General features: G+C 40.0%; 2 protein-coding genes and 1 non-coding gene across 3 annotated transcripts; 2 read left to right on the forward strand and 1 right to left on the reverse strand.

Moving 5' to 3' along the window:
- Nucleotides 1-1,071: 1,071 nt before the first annotated feature.
- Nucleotides 1,072-9,955, forward strand: LOC105055684 (pyruvate kinase isozyme A, chloroplastic). Its single transcript, XM_010937608.3, has 6 exons — nucleotides 1,072-1,782; nucleotides 2,718-2,808; nucleotides 2,911-3,104; nucleotides 4,438-4,559; nucleotides 7,818-8,296; nucleotides 9,369-9,955. The coding sequence occupies exons 1-6, from the start codon at nucleotides 1,252-1,254 to the stop codon at nucleotides 9,668-9,670; spliced, it is 1,719 nt and encodes a 572-aa protein (XP_010935910.1). The 5' UTR covers nucleotides 1,072-1,251; the 3' UTR covers nucleotides 9,671-9,955.
- A 1,584-nt stretch (nucleotides 9,956-11,539) lies between these two features.
- On the reverse strand, nucleotides 11,540-20,389 carry LOC109506000 (zinc finger protein STOP1 homolog). The gene is given in 6 exon segments (XM_073251167.1): nucleotides 11,540-11,726; nucleotides 11,829-11,943; nucleotides 14,739-15,089; nucleotides 15,092-15,263; nucleotides 16,759-16,835; nucleotides 20,299-20,389. Coding segments are annotated over 6 exon segments (993 nt in total).
- On the forward strand, nucleotides 12,861-12,933 carry TRNAF-GAA (transfer RNA phenylalanine (anticodon GAA)). Its single transcript has one exon. It is a non-coding gene; the product is annotated as a tRNA-Phe (tRNA).
- Nucleotides 20,390-25,327: the final 4,938 nt, after the last annotated feature.

The following is a 25,327-nucleotide window of genomic DNA, read 5'->3' on the forward strand; positions in this document are numbered from 1 at the left end:
AACATGGCAAGTCTAAATCATACCTTGCTACACCTTGTTGCTTGCCTTTATGTAAGTATTAACAATAAAACATGCAGGAATCATTTTTGCAGTAAGTGTATATACAATGACCATAGGAAAGGAAGACTTTTAGATTGTCGGGTTTAATTAAGTTAAAGTTTTGAGCCATCATAGGAGAAGATGATGACATGTATTTGATAGCGAAGTTGACAAAAAGTATTTACTAATAATTAAAAATATGTAACGGTAGTCTTGCAAGAATGCATATATAACCTCACATTATATAGACACCTCATTACATATGCATCATACATGGTATATTCATCATTTAATAAAGAGTATACAATAAACAATTGTACTCCTATCAATCATTTCTCAAGATGAATACAAAAGCATACATCATATTTTAGTAACTACATTTCCAACATAAAATTAATTCGTGACCTCAAACACACTAATATCAGATATTTAAATTGGTGCATCAGTGTTGAGCAAGCATGGATTGTCTTCATTTCCCTCCAATAGAAAGAGCGAAAAAGATGAATCGATACTAAAATATTCTTCCAACACCCATGGAGTTGTGAATGTGTATTTGCATTAAACTTATTTATAAAAGTTCTTATCAAAACAAGTTTTATGCCAGAAAAAAATTGCCAATTTTACTTCAAATGTTAAGATGTTCTCACATAGTACCCCTACAATACCCAAAAAGGAGAAAAAAAGGTACCCCTACCAATGTTGGCATCACAAATGTCATCACAAGGTGACATCGACTACAAATTTATAGAACCCTGCCAAATGCTCAAATTACAGACCCCCCGTATTTGTGATGCGGGTGATCGTTGTGCACTTCTTACAGCGGGCCGCTGTTTCAACTTCAGACAGACTATTTCACATGCAACCCCTTCTGGAATACCAAAATAATAAAGATCTGAGTTCTGTCATGCACGTGATTCCTTAAACAAACGTAACGTAAGGTCGTTTATCGACATATCTTTTTCATACAGACCCCTGTCAAAGATTGAAATTATAATTTTAGCATGTGCGGGGGAATATCCTTGGGCGGCCAAAGATTTCGTCATCCGTGGCGACAACATCGAAGTCGAGCTCCGAAACCCCCATCCCTCACCTCGTAGTCTCCGTCACTCTGTAGCTAAACCAGCTCTCCGTCTTCCCTCAAGTCCTTCTAATTCTCCGCCCCCGCTCGCCAGCGAACTCCGTCTCGTAGGGTTCCGCCCGAGAAACCAAGAAATGGCCCAATCACTCCACCTCCTCGCCCCTCCCTCCCCGTCCCCTTCCCCTCGCCTCCTCCGGCCCTGCCTCCCCTCCCTCCCCCATCATCACCGACTCCTCTGCCGACAGATCTGCCGCGCCTCCGCCTCCCCGCCCCCGGCGCCCGATCTCGGCCCGGTGGTCCTCTCCTCCGACAACGGCATCAGCGCATCCGCCGCCGCCGCCGCCGCCGCGGCGATCGACGTGGACGCGGTGACGGAGGCAGAGCTGAAGGAGAACGGGTTCCGGAGCACACGGCGGACCAAGCTGGTGTGCACGATCGGGCCGGCGACGTGCGGGTCGGAGCAGCTGGAGGCGCTCGCCGTCGGGGGGATGAACGTCGCCCGGCTCAACATGTGCCACGGCACCCAGGATTGGCACCGCCGCGTCATCCGCCAGGTCCGCCGGCTCAACGAGGAGAAGGGGTTCGCCGTCGCCGTGATGATGGACACCGAGGGAAGTGAGATCCACATGGGTGATCTCGGCGGTGCCGCCTCTGCCAAGGCCGAGGTGAAGATTCTTGAGGGTTCTTTTTTCACACATAAATTGGGTTGCCATTTCTTTGGCTTGAATGTAGGTGATGTCCGATCGTGACTCAGCTGATCCAGTCTGTTCACTAGTGGGTTAACATTTTTCGATGTAATTTTAGAATTCTAATTTTACATGATGAAATTAAGTTGCTAATGATGTGCACTAACTTTTGTTTCCTTTGCTCTTCTTTTTTTTTTCCTTTTGGGTAAGCAATTGGGTTCCCGCAGTTTATGCGATAACTTAGAGTTGGAAATATATGAAAGTACTAGTTACTTCTAGGATTACTGATACCATCGCCTACTTTCACTACCAGAAATGCCTATTTGTAATTGATATAACTTGTTTAAAAGTCGAGTTTACAAATCAACAAGAGGGAAGCGGTGAACATTTTCAGCAATGCCATTTGTTATAATTGACCATCAATTATAGTGGCCCTCTAGCATATTTTCCTAGAGCATGGCTCAGGGAGGGTTATAACTAGGGATGTCTATGTAATAGAAGTGGGAACCATAATTTGGATTCATGTAGCAAATTCTCACACGCATTTTCATGCGTAAAGCAAGATTTAGACCTGGGAATGTCCCCTTCAATTTTAAATGGATCAATGTATACTAGTTGATTGTTTATCACAAGTGCAGTTCATTCATTTCCATTCTAGGAAATGACTTTATTTCTGCAAGCTTCTCCAGATGAGTGCATCGCCTTAATTTTGCTGCTGAAATTTTGATGACCTTTTATTTTTCTTGTCCCATCTAAGGCACCTATTTTCGTGCTCTTGCTTTTAGACAATAGACTTATCCAACTGAAATCACTTTTAACTTCTATGCCCATCTGTTGTATTCACAACATAGAGTTTGGACTGTAAATATATATTTGCATGTTTACCATGTTATGTGGTATTCTATGCTATGCAGGATGGTGAGATTTGGACGTTCAGTGTCAGAGCTTTTAACTCACCCCTTCCGGACCGCACCATTCATGTGAACTATGATGGGTTTGCTGAAGGTTATGGCCTGAACCATTGTTTGCTTATGAGAGAAGGCCCCTTTTTGGTTCTTGTATTACTTCTGTATTATTTAATGTTTAAGCTGTTGGAATTTTTGACAGATGTGAGGGTGGGTGATGAACTTATCGTGGATGGGGGAATGGTCGAGTTTGAGGTGATCGAAAAGATTGGTCCGGATGTAAAATGTCGCTGTACTGATCCTGGGCTGCTGTTGCCACGGGCTAATCTAACTTTCTGGCGTGATGGCAGTCTAGTTAGGGAACGTAATGCCATGCTTCCTACAATTTCTTCTAAGGTGGGTACATCCTTATGAAGTGGCTGAAAAATCTTTGAAAATTGTAAGTTAAGTGGAAGAATCTGTTGAATTGATTATCGAATGTCATTATATGCTTGAATGTTGAACTTGCTAAACTTTTGTAACTACTCATTTCATGGATTTCATTTTGTTTTCCTTGTTGACATAAAGAGCATTACCCATATTGAAAACTTGCTATTTAATAACTTCCGCCTGCATCTTAAATACAATGGCTACAATGAAAGGTCATCGACTTGCATATGAACATTCATGAATGAGTTTTCTGTTGATTTTTGTGGAATGTTAATGTAACTTGAGGAATACAAATGTTTGGATATCTTCTGTCTCTCATAATTTTCGTCAATGTTGTGAATTTCTTCTCTTGTTATGTCGAACTCAGGTCATCCCCTCTTAAATTCTTTCTTCTCAACCTTTTGCCATGACTTCCACCGGGGTAGTTCTGGTGATTCTCTTTCTGCATTCTCTGGATCAGGTTCAACCCTGTCATTTTGTTGCTATTGAAGACTGACACAACTTGGTAGATAAGTTTGATTCCTTTTGCCAATTGCTTGCAGATTATCCATGGCATTTTAATCTTCGTTAAGATTAACATGCAAGAGCTCTCTTCTAGGTTGCAGCTTGATGTCTGAACTTGTGCATTCTTGAACTTGGCTGTTTCACTTGTTATACTCTTCAGTCACTATTTCTTATTACACTAATATATATATATATATATGGATGCGCATGCTATGGGATGAAATATTAATAGAGGTTCACTAAAGTGGCTGTAAACAGTTTAAGTTAGGTTCTGTTCTCTTGTCCAAGAAATAGTAACTATGGAAATATTTTCATAAACTGAGATTTTTGCTTTATTTTTTGAATTGCCTATATATGCATGCATGTATGCACATTTCAAGAGAAAAAGGGAAAGAGTCAGAAGTGGGAATAAGAAAGCCCACTTTATCACCTTGACTTGACAAGAACCTCATTTCGGAGATGAGGACAAAACTCTTGTGAATTGAACATGCCTCTTCCTTTCAAAGCCTTATTGAGAAGCCAAACTGGAATTCTCTTCTTGTATCTTTGTTTTTGTTAACTATGCCACTATTTCAAATGAAGTTTGTTCAACCGATCGATTGAATTAGTCGTGATTGACAGAGATGAAGCATCAAAGGTTTTTGGGTACGCATCTATGCATGCATGTACGACACGCTGATTAACTGGTTGAAGAATCTCACTAGTAGAGAGTATGGAAAGAAGAGTTAATTTTGGTAGCCTGCTAAATGCTATGAAAACTTCATATTTCTTACCTCGTGCTTTTGGATCTTTGCAGGACTGGCTGGATATAGACTTTGGGATTGCTGAGGGTGTAGATTTTATTGCGGTTTCATTTGTCAAGTCTGCAGAAGTCATTAGTCATCTCAAAAGCTATATAGCTGCACGATGTTGTGACAGGTAACTGGAAAGGGCTTTCTTTATGCTATTTTTTTCCCCTTTGTTTAGTTCTTTTCTTTATTGGAGGTATAGTGTCTGTTGGAATTTATGAAGTATCAAGTTGAAGTCACAAGCACTCTAGCATAGGATTGGATAAAAAGTTGCTTGTCACAGACATTTTAGCTTATTAACTTTCTGTAGTCTTTTATCTTCCTGGAGTGGAACAAAACTTGGACAAGAAGTCATTTTTTTAATGTGCTATTGCATGGTGATGGGAAGCATAATAATAGTCTTAATAATCATCTTATGCAATTGATTCATACTCAAGTAACCATGCACTAATTCTTCACTTTACTATGCCTGATGCCCTAATTTCAATTAGATAGCGTACGAAACCTGCTTCGATGATTGCATCAATGCTAACATGGTCATACAAAAAGGTGCTAGGTTCTATTCAATATTTACTACAGTGATGGGATAAGGTTCTCTCATAATGTTTATCTCCACAAATTTCTATTCATTTTCTAAATCCAAGTGCTGGACAACTGCAATTGTATTCTGTTGTTTAGCCAGTTTGTACCCTTTAGTTAAAATGTTGGTTATTTTTCTTTCACATGATGCAAAGATATGAGGTTTCTTTTTCTAATAATACTGCAAAGTGGAGCATCTTGAAGTTAACCAGAAATGTTAAATGAAACCAAAAATTGGGCTGTATTTCTTCCCCACTCTTTACAAGCAAGAAGTTCTCTACAAGTTACTTCCAGTACTTAGAATTGTCAATGAATCCCAAATGTTTATATACAACGTCCGCACATACATTCTGGATTAATTTTAAGACTGTCCAAACTAATGCTCATAATGATGCTTTATTTCTTCATTGCAGAAATATGTAGAAATGTTCAGATATGGTTGTTATATGGAGTTACTTTGTGTATACTGATTTTTTCCAAAATAATTGAAATCATGAAGGCACTTCCCAACTATTAGCATTTTTATGTTCAATAATGGCCAAATTTAGGCTTCTAATGATTTTGTTACCCTACTCTCTGTGGATTTTTATTATATATTTATACAAGAAATTGGAATAGGAAGCGCTCGTGTCATCCATTTATTTAGTTATTCATGCTTGAGCCTTCTTTTTGCATGCAACAATTTTGCGAGACTGGTTATGCTAAGAATTGAGAGGATAGTAAAAAGAGCTCAACAAACTTGGAAATAGTTGCCTCAAAATGTAGTGAGTAGGTGCTGATGCTTTATCAGTGCTATACTCTTGCTTCAAATGGAAATCTTACATAACGAATTATTCATATGTAATTATATTGCATTTGTTTTGCACGTGCACATATAAACACCATCTTGTGACAAGTCTTTTTTTGGTATCTACTTCTAGATGTTATAGATGCCTTGTCGTCCCAGTGTCTTTGTTGCAGCACTTAGTGTTCTACTTTTAGTTTTTGACTATAAGCATCCAATGTAATATGTAACACCAGCATTGCAAGTTTTCTACACGTGCTTTTCAAGATTTAAAAGCCAGAGAGCAAAATTAAAACAGGATTCCTTTAACCCTAAAATTTTTCCTATAAAAGAATGAAAGATACTAAAGGGATCCATTCATTTGGTAATGATCCATATATCCATGACATATAACTAATTGTGTGCTAAATAACTATATCCAAAACTGGGCTTGTTGAATATGGTTACAGAATATGTCTAGAAAAAAGCAATAGGATGCTCTGCATTTTAGACTATGGTGGATGGAGATGGGCATCAGTGCATGGGTCCAGAGTTTGTAATATCATCACCAACTTAATTCTTTGCAACCACAGTTCTGCCATTTTTCTTCTGTACCTGTTCATGTTGTAATGTGGTTCCTCCCTTTTTCCATGACCTAAGTTTGTGTTATTTATTTCTAGCATCATTGTCAAGTGCTCCAGCCGCTGGCATTCTATCTTCATTTTCTATGCTCATCCATAACTTAGGGCCCAAATTTAAGTGACCCAAAATAATGGGCAAACATGAGGTTATAGAATGGGTCTTCGTTTGGTCAGAAGACAAGAACTATAAATGCAAACAATTACATCCATACAGATCTAGGTACACATGGAGCACATGAAATGACCATTTGAATGCATTATTTAGTTTAAGGAAAGCTCAAATATATCTACCAACATCGACCATCTTTAGTTTTGAGACTAGAAATTCTCTTCTATTTTAGTGTGATTTGTTAAGTTTTGCTGGCCTTTGCTTGTCTTAATAGCAAAAGACATAATTCAATTCAACCAGAAAGATACATGTCTGCTATATTTCATGCCCTATGGTAGAATACTCTAATAATGACCCAGTATTACCTTTTGGATAGCTTGGCATGAAATACAGGTTGCTGGGGATGGCATATATTGTGCAGATGCAGACAATGTCTTGTAGGTTGTAAAGGCATTGTTCTTTCTGTTATCGTGTGATTGTGGGATATGGAGCTTATCAGAATATTTTCAATAAATGTATTTGTATGGATATCTGCTGGTTTGTCTAATTAACTCACGAGCACACACTGCCCTTACAGTCATTAATTTACTTGTATATATTGCGTTTTCAAGTTGTTAGCATTTATATATGCTGTCTTATGCTTCAGTGCCCTTCTCAACTTCTTATGAGATAGCAAGTAGGAGTCCAGGAGCTATAATTAATTGGTTGTTCTGTCCTCATGCTCTCTATTGGGATGATGGTTTCCCTTGACCCATCAGTATTTTGGTGCTGGCAATTATAGTGCCAATGTGAATGCAGCTCGTCTGCATCCATTGCCTGTCAGCATTGGGCTGACGTTTGCTGTGTGATAGGAAAACAGCCTATCTGCATTTGTACAGAAATAAAAGGTCATTTACCGGAACGGCCCAGCACATCTATCAGAAACTAGATTTGTTCTTTTTCTAGTTCAGAATGCGTTTTCCTTTTTTTTTTTCCTGGTTGTGTTCTCTGATACTAAAACCACCATGCGTGTCAGTTCTTCACCAATTAGCCTTAAAATTGTTTAAGACAAATGTTTCTTGATCTTGAATTTCATACCAAAATGGTGCATGATTTTTCCCTCCTGAAGGTTGAAAAGTTATCTAATTCAATTATTCAACAAATCTTTCATGGTTCACTAGTTTACCATCAAGTGTAACATTAAAGTATAAAATAAAAGATGAATAGCTTCCCACCCCCTCCTCTCTTTCCTCCTGCCTATGAAATGTTCTCTTATGTGCTGGCTTTGCCTTCCTAAATGATATATGTGAACCACAGTGATATTGCGGTAATTGCAAAGATTGAGAGTATTGATTCGTTGAAAAATTTGGAAGAGATTATTCGCGCATCAGATGGAGCCATGGTAGCCAGAGGAGACTTAGGTGCTCAAATTCCACTGGAACAAGTTCCTTCAGCGCAACAAAAGATCGTTAAACTGTGCAGGCAGCTCAACAAGCCTGTCATTGTAGCTTCTCAACTTCTCGAGTCTATGATTGAATATCCTACACCAACTAGAGCTGAAGTTGCTGATGTATCAGAAGCGGTCCGGCAGCGGGCTGATGCTCTTATGCTTTCTGGTGAATCAGCCATGGGTCAGTTTCCAGAGAAAGCACTCACTGTCCTTAGAAGTGTAAGCCTCAGGATTGAAAGGTGGTGGAGAGAGGAGAAGCGCTATGAAGCAATGGAGCTCCCTGACATTGCATCCTCTTTCTCCGACCAAATCTCAGAAGAGATCTGCAATTCAGCTGCCAAAATGGGTAAGCAATCTCATCATAGTGACCCTAATTCTCTGAATGATGTCAAGTTTGGTCATTTTTGCAAGTCAACAATTACATTGTTCTCATTGCAAACAGTGAGCATTAGGCTTCATAATTAAGGATCATATGATTTTGCATTTGCTGTCTGGACTGAACTTTATAGAGTCACTTGCCTTTTATTTATAAAATTGGTTGCTTTCCATTGAGATATGTCAATGCTAGCATGCATGTTGCAATCCCTAGGCACAAAAGATTTCCAATTATGAAGTCATTGTATTATTACTTTCAAGTTCTCATCACAGGTCCTCACTCTTTTTCCCCTCTAATGGCAATGAAGTTGTTTCCCCCTTTTCTTTGTCAAAGTGGCTTGAAAAGTGTTGTGTTTTCCGATTTGTTTTCTTTTTTTTCTTTTTTAAACTTCACCAAGGCATTCTAGAATCTCATGTGTTGTATATACCTACACTTTTTCTAAGTATTTTGCTGAATCATGAACCTCTTTTCTAGGCAAAACAACACTGAATTCCAACTTTATATGCCCTTTTTTCACGGAGTCACGTTTAGGTCTGGTTGTTCTTCGCCATGCAGATACCGATCCTTGATCACTAAAATGGTATCCTTTTATTTTGATGACATACTATATGAACATACCCTTGAAATGTTTTGCGAAAGAAAGTCATATCCTGTCGATGACACCTTAATTCTTTTGATGGTTATGCTGTTGACAACTATTAAGTTTGCGGGTGCGATCAAAGTTTAAGTAATGTTCTGATCCGCCATGTGCTATTGGTGTCCAGTGAACTGCCCTCCTTTGCAAAAGACTCTGAAAGTACAAGCTATGCTTGCTTTTTTAAAGATGAAAGTACAAAATATGGTAATATTACCTGGTATCTGATTACATTTGCTTTCATATTCAACTGCCACTCGATACTTGTTTACATCTTCCATGTTGGCTCCATGATCACATGGTTAAGCTTGCTGTAAGTGAATGTTCTATGTGCTGTAGCTTACAAGTTGGCAGCAGACGCTTGTGTTCTTGTGTCATGTTGTTAATGATGTTTATTATGCTTTTCAGCTAACAATTTGGGAGTAGATGCACTTTTTGTCTACACAAAGACGGGAGACATGGCCTCTCTTCTGTCACGCTGCCGCCCTGACTGTCCAATTTTTGCGTTCACAACTTCAACGTCTGTAAGGAGACGGCTGAACCTTCAGTGGGGTCTGATCCCCTTCCGCCTCAGTTTTTCCGATGACATGGAAAGCAATCTCAACCGCACTTTTTCTTTGCTCAAGGCCAGGGGAATGATCCAGTCTGGGGACCTTGTCATTGCTCTCTCTGATATGCTACAGTCAATTCAAGTGATGAATGTCCCATAGCGGTAAGTTTACTACTGTTGTATCGTTTGCCTCCAACGTTAGCTGTCCCAAGCTCAACTTCAACTTTTGAAGAGTTAGGAAGTTGATATCAAACTTCATTTGTTTGTTATTAGTGAACAATAGGAACTTATCTATCATGATTGAATTTCCGATCATAGTTGCATATCCTTTAAAAGTTGCTGCTTTTATGTATATTCATATTCTTATTATTTGGAATTATCAGACATCAGGATTCACTGTTTCAGTACTGAATCTTATATCAATAAAAACCAACTATAATATTGATACATGGTTCGATATGATATAATAGTATCGGTATATTTCAAAATAGTATATCGGTACGAGACCGTTACAGTATGGTATATCTGATATGGAGTGGTATGATATTTCATGTCAGGCATGAAACATTTCATCATGCCGGAAGCCTTCCTTTCATTATGAAAATAACTGCTGCCTTGATTTGGTATATGCTCTGTAGGTTCCGTTGTTTTCTGAGAGAAGATTTTTACTCTGGGTGAGGGTGGATGTTGCTTAAATGCTCGAGCTATTTTTGTACGTCCATCGCTGTTCAGTTATCCCCAGTGACATCATTAATTTTGAAGTATCTGAGGTTAGGTTGGAAGGAGCTTTCAGAGTTCCTGTGATAAATGTTTTTTGGGACTTCAAGTCATCATCTTGAGCTGTCCAAAATGGTATGTTGTAGTGGGGGCCATTGGATATTTACGTCCTATAATTTAACCCGAACCCAGACTGGAGAAACATTGGTACGGAGCCAACTCCTCAGAGATCTTTTACTGTTGCAGATAAGTTGAAGTATGCGATGCGTAGATGTTTTCGTTTCTCTTGAATTCCCTGTGTCACAAAATTTGTTTCCCTGCTTGAGATGTCTTGTCGGTTAGTGAATGATAGTTGATTAAGAGAGGTGGGGCCAAAAGGGACATGATGTTTCTTTTCATTAATGGAATTTGAGTTCAGGCACGACGGCTGTCATCTTTGGCGTTATTCAATGTATTGGTGTGGTGTCATGAAATATCTTTCGATGGCTGCAAGAGAGTGCGCATCTTGCGGTGGAGGCTGTTGCGCACAAACACGCTTTTGTGCTCAGGCTTCCATATTAATCCGGCCCTCATCGTAGGCCAGCATGGAAGATATTCCAGCGAAATTCGGAAAGAAAGAGGGAATGCCTAATCCGAAGCAAACCATTAGGATAGCTCCTGTGGAGTGATTCGAGTGCTTCAATTCCTTTTGATTTAGAAGCACTCATCGGGCATTCCACAGTATCCTTCCAAGCCTGTTTTTGAGTCGGCCGAAGAGCCGCCCAGTGGGTTACCGAGAAGATTGGCCTACGATTGATTTATGTGACCTAATGATAGCTGATATCTCTTGCATGCTCAAGTCTTAACCTCTTTTTGGATAATCCCTACCTTGAATAGGACGATGAATATCGTTAAAAAAATAAATAAAATAATAAAATAAAAGGGCAAAAACAAGACCGTTGAGGTCTGTCTCCAGTCTAGCTCCGAGGTCTTTTGATAAAGCTCTCAATTTACATGCCCATACATGCAGCCGAATGCAGCTGCGGGGTCCTATGATCCAGGGGGTATATTGTTTCTTTGAGGCAGGCCTTCTACTTTGTAATGAATGGTTTTCAGGAGGCTTCCGCCACCTGCATTGTTCGAGTTTTGAGGACTGCAATAGTTTTTGTATCACGTTCTAGTGTCATTTATGTTTTTATTTATCTATTTATTCAGTTACTGGTGGGAAGTCAGAGGAAAGAGGCGGAGAAATTCATTTAAAAAATGATGAATGGTTTCGACATATGAAACTGTGCTACGATTTGAACCCAAAGGACAACCTATAATTGATTGATCAACACAAGCATCTTGTTTCTAAACTTTCATCCTTACATGTATCATTGATTAATCTCTCATAGATTGCAGGGTGGTGGGAACGCATGTGCAGATTTGGATGGACGGCAAAATTGCCATTCCAGACCACAAATGGGTGAAGAGCCCTTAGGAGGTCACAATTTCGTAGCATCCAAAATATCACTTTCCTGTTGTCATACCATAAGCATGATTCATCGAAAGTGTTTGGTATGTTATGTAATTGGCACGCCATATATTTATTGCTCGAAACATGTCAGACTTAAGTTTACGTCAGTTTTAGGGCCACGTAGCTGCTTCGCATAACAAAAGAGGGACTCCAAGAATATGCAAGGTGTTGTAAGTTTTCACCGTTGCCAATTCTGTGGATCGCCAACTTCCTGGCAGCTGTACATTCGGATAACTTTGCGCAAAAGAAGACGTTAATATAACATTATAGCTTTCCATGCAACCACTGCATGCATGGATGGCTTTAAGCGGATTATGGCACCACGCGTGCCTAAATTTGGTGCAAAGTTTTGCCTGGGGCTAATGCGGGAGTTTCAGTCACATAAATGGTCGTGTCCGTTTTAGTCCCGTTGATTTCATGTAGTACTGAGATGCGATTTGAAAAAAAACAAACAAACAAACAAAAGAAAAAGAAAAGGTCAAGCTTTTGAATGCTAGGCGGGACGAAAATTGTCTCAAGGCAACTAGCGATGGACGGTCGATAATGGATGTCTGACTCCGTTTTGTGCGTAACAACGATGGTCCGTCGAGTCAAGCATCCAAGTCACCAAAAAGAAAAGGCCATGCATCTAATCAACCAAAGTCGTGCTAATTCAACATAATTAACAACAGTTTGGACGCAGCTGTTAATGAGTTTTAAGTCTGAAATTTGTTTTTTTTTTTTTTCCTTTTTAATGAAATTATTTCATGATGGTGTAACTTTAGAAGGCAATGGAGGATTTTTTTTTTTTTTTTTTTTAAATTGGAATAAACGGGGGGACTAAGTTCCAGTGCTGATATGGTTATCCTCGAGATTTTTCCCTAGGTCATTGAGGGACATTTTCAACAGTTACTCTTAAAAAATAAAATTGACTGTTTCGTTGTAGTTATTTTATGATATTTGGATGCTGTTCAACGTATTACGTTTATTTTTTTATTTTCAAAAATAACATAGTACTTTTATTTTCTAAAATTTTATAAGTATATATTAATTATTTTTATAAATATAAATCTAGTGATAATGGTGGAAGTTACGATAGAGAAAGACAGCAACGGTGGAAACAATAGTTTGATAAAAATGGCAATAAATGCATATTGCGGGGATAGCTCAGTTGGGAGAGCGTCAGACTGAAGATCTGAAGGTCGCGTGTTCGATCCACGCTCACCGCATATTTATTTTAATTAAAATATAATAAATCTAAATATATTTTCTTTTATTTTTTATCATTTTATTTTTACAAACAAAAAGTAAGAAATAAAACAATGCGATGCCAAGTAAAAAAATAAAAAAATATAATAACTCTAAACATATTTTCTCTTATTTTTTATGATTTTATTTTTACAAATAAAAAGTAAGAAATCAAATAATGCCATGCCAAGTAAAAAAATAAAAAATGATAGCTCCAAATGTATTTTCTCTTATTTTTTTATGATTTTATTTTTACAAATAAAAAGTGAAAAAAAACAATGCCATGCCAAGACGACCCTTAATTTTCACCTTCTTTCTTTTTCAGTTATTCAACATAGTTCACCGCACATATTTTAATTAAAAAAATTAAAAATAATACCTCCACACATATTTTCTCTTTTTTTTTTTATGATTTTATTTTTACAAATCAAAAAGTAAGAAATAAAACAATGCCATGCCAAGTAAAAAAATTAAAAATAATAGCTCCAAACATATTTTCTCTCATTTTTTATAATTTTAGTTTTACAAATAAAAGTAAAAAAATAAAACAATGCGATGCGAAAAAGATCCTTAATTTTCACCTTCTTTCTTTTTTTAGTTACTCAACATAGTTCAAACTTTTAATATAACAATTTAAAATATTTTTCGCACTATTTGCTCTATTAATTAAAGACATCTAGAGAATCATCAAAACTTTCACAAAAAAAAGAAGTCACTCTCTATTTATTATAGTCTTAATGAGAAGGTAGGTAGATCCATTTTAAAAGAATAATCAAGTTACCGTGTTGGGCTATTTTTCCTTCAATCACATATTCTACTTGTGGTTGTTGAACACACAAAATTACATGGTCTTTGAGATAGAAAGTTTGATCCAGATACAATAGTGGAGTTGCAAAGTTATGAGTTTAAAACTAATATTTGAAAAAATTTTAATTATTGAAAAAATCTTGTACTTTAGCATCTTTTTTAATTTTTTAGCATATCATTTCAATTTTTGTAATCTATTATATATACTTTATAAAGTGTTTTAGCGTTAGCCTACCGTTTACCAACATCCAATTTTGCTGTTAAAGTGTCCCGATGGAAATGACATGGAAATTTTTAAAATGATGCAGAATAAATCAAGTTAAACGGGAAATAAAAAGGTTTTTATGTTGTTTTCCTCCTCCCTCACCTCTTCCCATCTCACCTTGTCAAATTTTTATTTAATGCTAGAATCTTAGAGCAAATCCCATATTGTACCATTATTGTAATCTCTATTACATTGTCTATAAACTTTTCTACAAAGAAACAAACAATTATAATTCAAGAATTGAATAGTAAAAAAAAAAAAAAAAGAGCTTAACATAGATATTGTTCAATTATTGCCTAAAACATGCATGTAGCATTAGATTGCAATTTTGAGTTACTCAAATGACTGTACATGTTGTGATTTTCTTTCTTTTGCTCGACATGGAAAGCAATATTTGTTCAAATTTCAAAAGATTTTAGAGAAAGCAATATAATACCGCTCGCATGCACCTTCATTTAATATGCCATATCAATCAATTGATTGTTGTGATTGCAGTGAGCATCCAGCTTCTTTGAATGAAATTACGTGACCCAGAAAGAAAAAAAGAGAATGAAACTTTCAGAAATCTTGAGTGCATGACGAAGGTACTCATCAAGTCCCCCAAAGCTACAGGAATCGAAGTTCGTAAGGGAGAAACAACCTCATCCATCATTGACATATTTAATACTGAGACTTCGAACATCATCAAAGTTATAATCCTAGTTCGGACCATACCGTTCATCACTTCATTGGCCCCTACTTGATCTGATGTTTCTGAAACCTTGGCTTCGTCCCCTGAAAGAATAGGTGTATGGCCCTGGAATGAAGCAACGTGCCTGAACAACTTATCCTTCCTTGAGAATGTTGTCCGACAGGAACGTAGCCATTTATCACGACCACAGTGGTTCTCATCATGAGTTTTCACATCTACAATAATTGAAAGCTTCGTGGTATTGCATTTAAAGTTCTTGTCATAGTGACTTCTTTTATAATAGTTTTTCACATAGAGAATTGTCTTGAGAGATTGAAACTCTTTGTACTTCTTGTTCCTCTTGCACCCTATAAAGGGGGGTAAGTACCTTTTATAAGTGCTAGTTCGGAGCTTGATTCCTTGTTAGGCTTGGCAAGGGCAGCTGGGATCTTGTACTCATCTTTATGGCTTCTCATGTGCATCCTTAGGTTAGCATCTCTCTTGAATCTTTTCCCACGTAACATACAGAAGTGGGTATGTGGTGCTAAACTCTTCTTGTTCCTCTTAATCTAAAGGTCCAATTTTTAAAGGAGATTGCAAGGGATTTGTAGCAAGGGGAGAGGTAGAGGTGGAAGGACTTGGGAGAAGGAAGGTGAAGGATGGACAAGGAGGAGGAGAGAGGTTTGGGTAGAGACAAGATGAGAGAAAAAAAAAATTTTGTTTTTCATTTAACTTTATTTCTTCCATATCATTTCCACCTCAATTATTATTTTCCACGCCGTTTAGTTGAGATTTTCATGTCATTTTCAGAAGGCACTTCAATGATAAAATTGGAGCTGATTGATGGCAGACTGATATTGCAACACTTTATAAGTATATGTATCTAATTACAAAAATTAGATCGATATGCTAAATTTTTTTAAGAAACACTAAAATATAGGATTTTTCAGTAATAAATTGCCACCCCTCCGAGCTAGAGAGAGAGAGAAGACTAATTGATAATGAGTGGAAAAGTATAAAAACCAAAAGCCACGTAAGTAATAAAGCTAATCAAGTATAGTTCAACTGGTGGGTATCCCTCTCTCGAAGAGGTCCAAGGTTAAGTCTAATATCCCTTGGTTTATGAGACTAACTAGAATTAGTAAAAATTTGTATGCAATTAAAATTTTTGAACTTCATCATCGTTTTGATGAAAAAAATTTGTAAGTCATATATATTCATATAATGCTTACAAGGAGATGATAAAGTGATCATCGCACGAGCAGATCGTGTCACACACGAGTCTATCCAATACATGCAATGGTGATCAAATGGCACAGATCGATGCAACAATCAAGGTTTATGGAAGTTTAAATGTGATACAAAGGCATGCAGCAGCCAGGTGCTACTCAGAAATGCCTCCTGTCATGCTTTAGACCCGTCTACTGTCCCTTTACCGAAGCTCGTGAGAGTCTTCTGGATCTGACCTGTTTTCTCCCACTTGAACTGGAGCAGCAGAGTAATTCATAGTAATTCAGCAAATTATATATAAAAAAGTCTTGGGCATAGAGATATATTCTAAAACTAAATATCGATCTAAAGATTGTTCATTTATTATGTTCTTTGTACTTCCCACAAAGAAGTACACACATTTCAGAGCAGATCCTCAAAAGGAGGAAAGCTTCAAGCGAAAGCGGACAGAAAACGTAAAAGCCTCACTAACGGCTGCTTCAAACGAAAGCACCTCCAAAGCCCGTGAACCAGGAAAACGAAGAACGTTAAAAAAGAAAAGGAAAAATCTACCTCCACATAAAAAAAAAGCCATGGATTTGTGGGGTCCAGATCTCCCGACGATCGCGGGATCATCCACTGCTCGCTTTAAGATCAGCCGATGGCCCTTCGCCGGATAGAGGTATCCGGGTGGGGCCCAGAGATTTAACGTTGGAGCATGCACCGCGACCCCAAGTTCACCGTCTTCCTCTTTTCGACCGCCGGGAAATGGACGCGCCGACGTGGCGTCTCGTGGTGAAGTCCCAGTCAACGTGTCACGCCTCGTTTCCCCCGGGGAGCGTACAAAACAAAAACCATTTCATCCCTTGCCACCACTTGGACTTTTGTTATTTGCAAGAAGGGAACTGGGTGCCGGTTTGCCACGGCATGCACTATATAACCATGCACACGGTCAATGCTTATTTTAATGCACCACCATATAAATGAAGCGACCGTGATTGATGATATACACAGTTATATGATGTATGTCATGTAAGATATAATTTCAAATGATTTTTAGCCTCTCCCTAATCTTCGATTTCTTTCTTAATCTCTTTTTGCCGCACAAAGTCATGCAAGAAAAAAAAATCAGGAGTGAAAAGTATGTAGTTGGAATATCTATTCTTTTTCTACATTTCTAAAAGAATGTTTGTTGAAAAATAACAAGCTGTGGGATCTTATAGTAGGACCTTAATTCATGAAATCATGACCGTTCATATGTGGTGCATTGTCTGTGATAGAATAGATCCCAGCAGTAATATATATATATATATATATATATATATATATATATATATATATATATATATATATATATATATATATATATATATACATCAATGAGATAAGATTAAACGTGAGTACCAACAAAATTAAATAGGCCTTTGGCGAGTCATATTTATCATAATTTGGTATCTTCTTTTGGTTTTTCATAATTAAGTTTCCTAACATGGGCTATAATTATAAATTACAGCCTCACTCCGCATCTTTTAAATCAAATATCTACTTCTCACTGTCATTTTTCTCTGATATCCATTGCATTTGCTTGGTTAAATTATCCCACATGAGCTTTTTGTCGCATATCTCAAATGTATGTATGCTTGTTCTACCTATTTGATTCCAATTGCCATGTTTTTCTACATTTCCACCTATTATTTTTCTTCCTTGCCCTACTTTCCTAGGTCCTCATCAATTCTTAGAATTTCAATCCATGTCATACGCTGGATCCTATAGATATTGTTAATTAGGCTGCCCTTATCAGCACTTAAAATGTTCCCAAGGCATATGAAATACATGACCGAGTCCACATTTTGAGGTATCTCTTTCTACTCATAATGAATTTAACCAGCCTTTTGCCTGGACTTGTGCAAATCACTTTGAACTTGCTATTCTTCACCTTACTAATGTTTCGAGTAATGCATGGGAGAAATGAATCAGGCAGATGATATGGATGCTTATTTCGATTCAAATCTTGCATTGCATGTACAGTGCTTAGAGGTTCTAAGCGAAGTCACCATCTCATGAAGTCTCCAGCGACCGTAATTTCCACTGCACTAGAGAGGATAGCATATTGCTCATATCGAAATTATGAGTTCACACAAAAATAAAGATGTTGGTTAAAGCAATTTATCCATAGTGATTACTATTCTTGCTTAACCAAAAAGAAAACAAAAATAAATAAGAGGGGACTTGTGTTTCGACTTTAATAGAGTCAAGCAACCAATTAAGAATGCAAACCCTGCAGGTCAATTATTATTAACTCGTATTTTGTTGTCAATGACGAAAGCATGGCATGTGCAATGCACCCTGGTAAGATGATGCCAATGTCCCCGGAACATGGAATCAGGAGCTTTGAGAATAATCTCCACATTTTTTTGTTATATGTAGTAAATTAGATTTGAAGGGCCAAATGTGGCCGGTCCCTTTGGGGCATAGAAGATCTTTTTTTTTTTTTTGGTACGAGGGGCATAGAAGATTTAACCCTTTACAAAGCTACGTGTTTTTCCTGTGAAGGCTGGGATGGTTCTTCATTCGACTAGAAAGCACTTAGATTCCTCCCCTTATTGCATTTGCTAACTCCATCAATGTGCCGTGCTTCGAGGGTGAAATGAGAAATCTTGCCTTCAAATGAGAAAAAAAGAAAAAGAAAAATAGTTTTTGTCATCTATTTGCATAAAATCAATTCCTTTTCAAGAGAAAGGAGGACAAAAAAAGTTTCCTTAGCTGAACCATCTTCATGCTTAATGCAAGAAAAAAATCTGTAAACAAATAACAGGGGACTAATTTTATCACCAACACTGGATTGTTTGGAGCAGAATGAACAAATATTGGCACCAACCCAGCAAACCATTACTCAAAACATTTTGCTTATAGAAAAGGGATAATGATCCCACAACCAAAGGTAATCAGTGGCGACAAACCTTCTCAAATCAATCCTTATCCATCACGTCCCTGTCCGCATCAATACTGAGCTCAGTAGATGTTACACCAACTTTGGTGCAATCGAAGCTTACAGGAGGATATATCTTTCTTGCAGGAAAAAAAGAGAGAGGTAGTGGGTGAGTCATGTTGTCATCCTCCTCTAGCATTTGTAACAAAAGTAAGTGATAAGCCTGTTGGAGAGCAGACCCTGGCCAAGTACAACAAGCTATAGGAACCGTGTATCATTTCCTCTGGGACCAGTCCATTGAAACAAGTTCAGGATCAGTGGACGAACAAGAAGTACGGCTATAATGGAGGAACAGTCCTATTCTCTTATTGGAGTCTTCTTTTTCAGTTGATGCAGAGACCACCAGTTCATAGGAGGACCCATGGTTTCCTTTTGATTACAAGAAATGGTTTCCAGCAAGTAGTGTTTTCTATTAGCCATTTTATTCTGTTTCATATTGTGACAATCTAGATGATAACTAAGAGAGTATTTTATTTTTAAGGTGTTTTCATGAAAACAACATTTGACGTGAACTCTTAAAATATATTGGGGGTGTGAGGGCCACAGCAAAGACTTTTAACGACTACTGTTAATAGTACAAGTACAGTTATGCGTCCATGTTGAGCTTTGGAGTGATCAGTAGAGAATGGGACCCATTTAAATACTTATCCAATTGTGAGTTGGAGATTTTATATCAAGCTGGTGCTCTGAGGACAGTGATGTAGAAGACTATTTATGACGGATAAATATAGTGATGATATCCTGTGGGCCCCTTTTGGGGCTCTTCTCCTTGTCAGATAAGCTGAGGTCTCCTATTAATTTAAATAAGCCCTTCCCATCTCTGACCATTTGAGAACACCTTGTTCCAAAGTATTCAACATGTACCCTCTTATATATCTTGACAAGAAATGTTATTCTAAACAAGCATATCTTTGAAAATTAAGTTCTCATTGGTCCTTTTCTAATATTCAATGATCTAAGCTTATTTGTTACAGTACTGATGTGGGTCTCAGTCACTGACTTCATGAGCCAATTTGTACTCGGTAATAGTTTCCTTGGGTCCTTTCCCATTGTCGAATGGACCTCTTACCACGGAACAACCAGAGGGAACTACAAAGAAGTATACATCAGGAGGAGGGCAAAGAGGAAAGCATATAATCACAATCTCATTGCTCTGCTTATCTTTTCAATCTCATAGAGTGGGTTTGTTGTTCGCTGGATCCAATTGACTGACAAAAGCTGGTTGAAAGTAGTGCCAACTTGCTCAATTGGACAGCCTATTCACAATGGATCTAATGATGATTAAAACCATCATTATTAGCTAAATGGCTAAGTAGTAATGGCTACTTCATTAAGAATAGTAATAAAATAAAGGATATCTTACACTTCCTAGCAGTGAATGTTAATATGACAAATCAATGGCTTACCATTGATCAAACCTAGAATTGCTTCTAACAATTGGTTATGAAAGAAAATGCATGCCTTTCTATATCCAAAATCTTGCCAGTAGTACGTCATGGTGGGAGAAAGTGAAAATAAAATAATTTTAAAATTTATATTTATTTTTAAATATTTTTTTTGATATATGAGGACTGTGGTGTTGGTTACTTCATCCTATAAATTTTTTGATTGGTTAAATATTTTATTTTTAAATTTTCATAATTGTATTTTTGTAATATATTGATTGATCTAATAAATTTGGATTCCTAACAATATATATATATATATATATATATATATATATATATATATATATATATATATATATATATATATATATATATATATATATATATATATATTTTAAAAAATATCAAAAATTGGGGGCATTTTAGTCACAAAAAAGATATAACGTCTAATGATGGAAGCGGTCACCTGTGAGGCCGTAACTCCCCTCATCAGAGACAGGGAATTCTCACCAACCAGATACCATTGGCTACATGATAGGATTCCTACGTAATAATTACGAATTGATAGATGACTTTGGACTATCCATTGTTACGTCCAGCTAACAAGGTCATGTCCATGCTCGGGTAGCTGGGATAACCACTGCTGCTTTAAGTATTGTTTGAGATATTTCACCTCGGTCGCTGTTTTAAATTGAAACCAGACATAGGACTGTAATTCTGAAGTAGCCAGTGTCTTGTGGGAGAACGGGTTCAACTCTTTGAATGGAGTTTAGCTAGTAAGACACAAGTGGATGCATGCCAGACTAACAATGCCCATGCCGTGTATTTCAGCCAATAAACACAGAAAATTTAGAGTTTCACGTGAAAGAACAACTAACAACAATCTAAGTGTGAGGATCTATGCGGATAAATTTCTAGTTTCATATTGATTATACATTAGATCTTGAATATTTTCATATAAGTAAAAAATTTAAATAATATATTTTAGCTATTTTTTTTAGCAGTGTCCTGTTTTGTTGAAAATAATGTCAGAGTAGATCCTATCTATGGCTAGATGGAATAAAGAATACTGTGGTATGAATTTATTTGAATTAATAATAAATTATTTGGGATGTTTATGGTTGAATTTAAATAGGTCTGAATATTTAATCTGATGAAGATATTAAGATTTAAAAGAAAAAAAATATGTGAAAATTTATAAAAATATTTATTTAGTTTCATGTCAGTGGTGTACTGGGTATATTTTAGATATTTATAAAAAATTAATAGATATAAATAATATCTTTTAATTTATTTTTTTGGGATAAGATTACGGGTCATTACACTGAGCCTGTAAATATACCAGCGCCTAGGAATCTCAAATTCTGACCGCAATAAATTATCTGTGCACTGGAGACCACGGCCTCTAACTGCTACATAATTTAGTAACTTCTCTTATAATATAAATATTGTACATCCTTCTTTCCCTGTTCGATAGCAGTCTGGATGATGTTTTGTGATACTTCACGGAACTACAACAAGCTCAGAGGAGTTCAAGAATGGAGTTGGTTTCTGTATGTAATCATGGATGCAGTCATGGAATGGTGACACAATATTAATCTGTAGCTATCACAGGTCACAACAAGTATTTAATGGCAATGGATGGATAAGAACACCATAAATGGTAATGCCAGAATCAATTAAGGAAGGATCTAGTGTTTAACCTTCAAGCCAAAAGCATGCTTAGAAATTTGTTTTGCCTGGTTGGAGGATGAGATACTCTGCAGCCTCTCAGATCAGGATGAACTCGTGTATATATACGAACGCATTGGTATGTCGAGTGTGACGTTGCTTTTTCATTTTGTTTTGTCTTAAACAAATTGTTGGCTTTCAATTTGATTAATGTTTTGGCTTTGGTGACTGTTGGGGAATACCCACCGACCGATCGATGGCCGAAGGGACCGACCGACCGACGAACGGTCGGAGGGACCAACCGACTGACTGACGGCCGGACCGACCTTCCGACCGACCGACTGACGGCCGGAGGGACCTTCCGACCGACCGACTGACGGCCGGAGGGACCGACCAACCGACTGACAGACGTCATCACCAGCCAATTAGCGGCCCATCACCGACTGGTGATATGTCGGGCGTATCTTTTCCGACCAACTGAGCCCGGGGGTCTGATGGCCGACTCACTCGCCGACCAACGGAGGGCCCCGACGCCACTCAGCTGGCCACCGACCTAAGGTCGGTCGACTCCTCCGATCGCCGTACAACCGCCAGAGCTCGTCAGTCCTGACAGCCGCATGCGGCACGGCCATCTAGGGACATTGTCCCGCCGAGGGCATTGTCAACCCTAGCGATTTGACAGCCCCACGGCGACATGACACTTTCACGGCGACTCTGACAGTCTACAGTGAGTTGACAATTCCTCACTTGTCTGCGTCATTAATGACGACGCCATACCGTGCTCCACTATATAAATCGGGGAAGGCAACAGTGCAAGGGATCCGCTCCCCCCACTTCTCGACTCCAAAAATATGGGCTCGCACCTCTCTCCCTCTCTCCCTCGATTGAGCTCTCTGTCTTCATTTCACTGTTGCCCAGTCACCTCTCTGACTTGACCGTCGGAGGGTCCCCGCCGGAGCCGCCTCCAGTCAGTGTGGACTTCTCATTTTTGCAGGTGCCCGTTCCCCGACGAACGGACGATGAGGCGATTGGCCGTAACAGATTGGCGCGCCAGGTAGGGGGATCACGATGATGAAGACAAGAGCCCAACGATCGAGGATCACCGGGTCGGCGAGGCGCTCTTCCCGCCGGGAAGAGGCCTCCCCGCCACCGTCGGCGGCGGAGCCTAGCTCTCCACGCCCCGCAGTGACCACGGAGGCGCAGATCGCGGCCATCGTACGGCAGATGACCGTACTGACAGACGCAGTCAAGAGCCTCCAGCAACAGCCGGCGGCCCGTCCGATACCTTCCAGGAGCAGCCGCCGACGACCGCGTCGGTCCCCGTCGCCTCCGCGCGAGCGCCCTCAACAGCGATCCCACGGAGACGAGGAGGGACGACCATGGCGCGATGACCGACGGTCCCACCAGCCCTCTCCTTCTCTGCTGGAACGGGCGAGGAAGGAGAAGCAGCCGCGAACGCCGTCCGCCTCCCCTTCGGAATCTTCTGGAGACTCCACTCTTGGGGTCTCCCAGCACCGACGGGCAGACGACTACGAGCGTCGATTCGAGGAGATCGACCGTCGGCTCGCGCAGTTGCAGGTGGACAGCCAGAAGTCTTCGAACGACGTTGACTTCCAGACCGCCCAACCTCTCTCCCGACTAGTTCTCGACGAACCGATTCCCAGTCGGTTCAAGATGCCGCACGTGGAGCCATACGACGGCTCCACCGACCCGATCGACCACCTTGAGAGCTACAAAGCTCTCATGACGATCCAAGGGGCAACCGACGCTCTTTTTTGCATCGGCTTCCCCGCCACACTCCGCAAGGCTGCCAGGGCCTGATATTCCGGTCTCCGATCGGAAAGTATCCACTCCTTCGGGCAGCTCAAGCACTCGTTCGTGGCCCACTTCAGCACCAGCCGGAAGCCACCGCGAACGTCGGACAGCCTTTTCTCCCTCAGACAGGGAGAAAATGAGACGCTCCGACACTTCGTGGCGCGATTCAACACGGCCACACTTGAGGTCCGAGACTTCAACGAAGACATGGCTATCTCAGCCATGAAACGGGGGCTGAGGGCATCCCGATTCACCTATTCTCTGGACAAGACCCTCCCCCGGACGTACGTCGAGCTACTGGAGCGCGCATACAAGTACATGCACGCGGATGAAGGGGCTTCCGACCGACGCTTGGCCGAGCCCAGAGGCCCGAAGGAGAAGCGGAGGAAGGGTCGGGAACCCGCCGAACCCAGCAGGCCCCCGACCGATAGTCGGGTCTCGCCACCCCGACGAATCCAAAAATCACCCCGGCAACAGACTCCAAGGCCGGCACGCCCCAGGTATGACTCCTACACTCCTCTCTCCGCTCCTCGTGCGCAGATTCTAATGGAGATCGAGGGGGAGGAATACCTGCGACGGCCTCCGCCTCTGAAGGCAAAGGGCCTCGACCGTTGAAAGTACTGCCGATTTCACCGAGGCCACGGCCACAACACCGAGCAGTGCATCCAGCTCAAGGATGAGATCGAAGCCCTCATTCACCGGGGGTATCTCGGTAAATTTCGGAAGGGCCCGCCGACCCAACCAGTTGCCGATCGACGACCCAAGCCGACTGAGGAAGCGGCGACTAATCAGCCGACGGCCGGAGTCATCAACATGATCTCTAAGTGGCTGGGCCCGGGGACATCTGCGGGGAGGGAGCCGACGAAAAAACTGTACCTGGACGACGTAATCACTTTTACGGAGGAAGACGTTCGGGGCATCCAAACTCTCCACGACGATGCTGTCGTTGTTTCGGCAACAATAGCGAATTATGATGTAAAAAGAATTTTTGTTGATAATGAAAGTTCGACAAATGTTTTGTTTTACTCGACCTTCTCCCGGATGCGACTGTCAACCGACCGACTTACGAGGGTCTCCATGCCCTTGATCGGCTTTGCCGGAGAAGCCGTCACGACAGAGGGAGAAATTACCCTGCCCGTGACGGCCGGCACCAAACCACGGCAAAGCATGGTCCACTTAACTTTCGCGGTCGTCCAAATTCCTTCAGCCTACAACGCCATCCTTGGACGACCCGGACTGAATGCCCTCAAAGCGATCGTCTCGACGTACCATCTCCTCGTTCGGTTTCCGACCAAAAATGGGGTCGGGGAGATGCGCGGGGATCAACAGCTCGCACGACGATGCTTCCAGATCTCCGCTCAAAACGACAAGTCGGGGGGCTCCCTGACAATCGACAAGCTGGACCAACGGGAGGAGGAAGAGCGAGGTTCGCCGGTTGAGCAACTCGTGCCGATCCCAATAGCGAAAAATTTGGATCGGAGAGTTTGGGTCGGGTCTCAACTGCCCGACCCCGAACGACGACGACTGACGGAGCTGCTGAAGGCCAATACCGACATATTTG

Source organism: Elaeis guineensis, chromosome 2 (genome assembly GCF_000442705.2).
Source record: "Elaeis guineensis isolate ETL-2024a chromosome 2, EG11, whole genome shotgun sequence".
In the NCBI taxonomy this organism is placed as follows: domain Eukaryota; kingdom Viridiplantae; phylum Streptophyta; class Magnoliopsida; order Arecales; family Arecaceae; genus Elaeis; species Elaeis guineensis.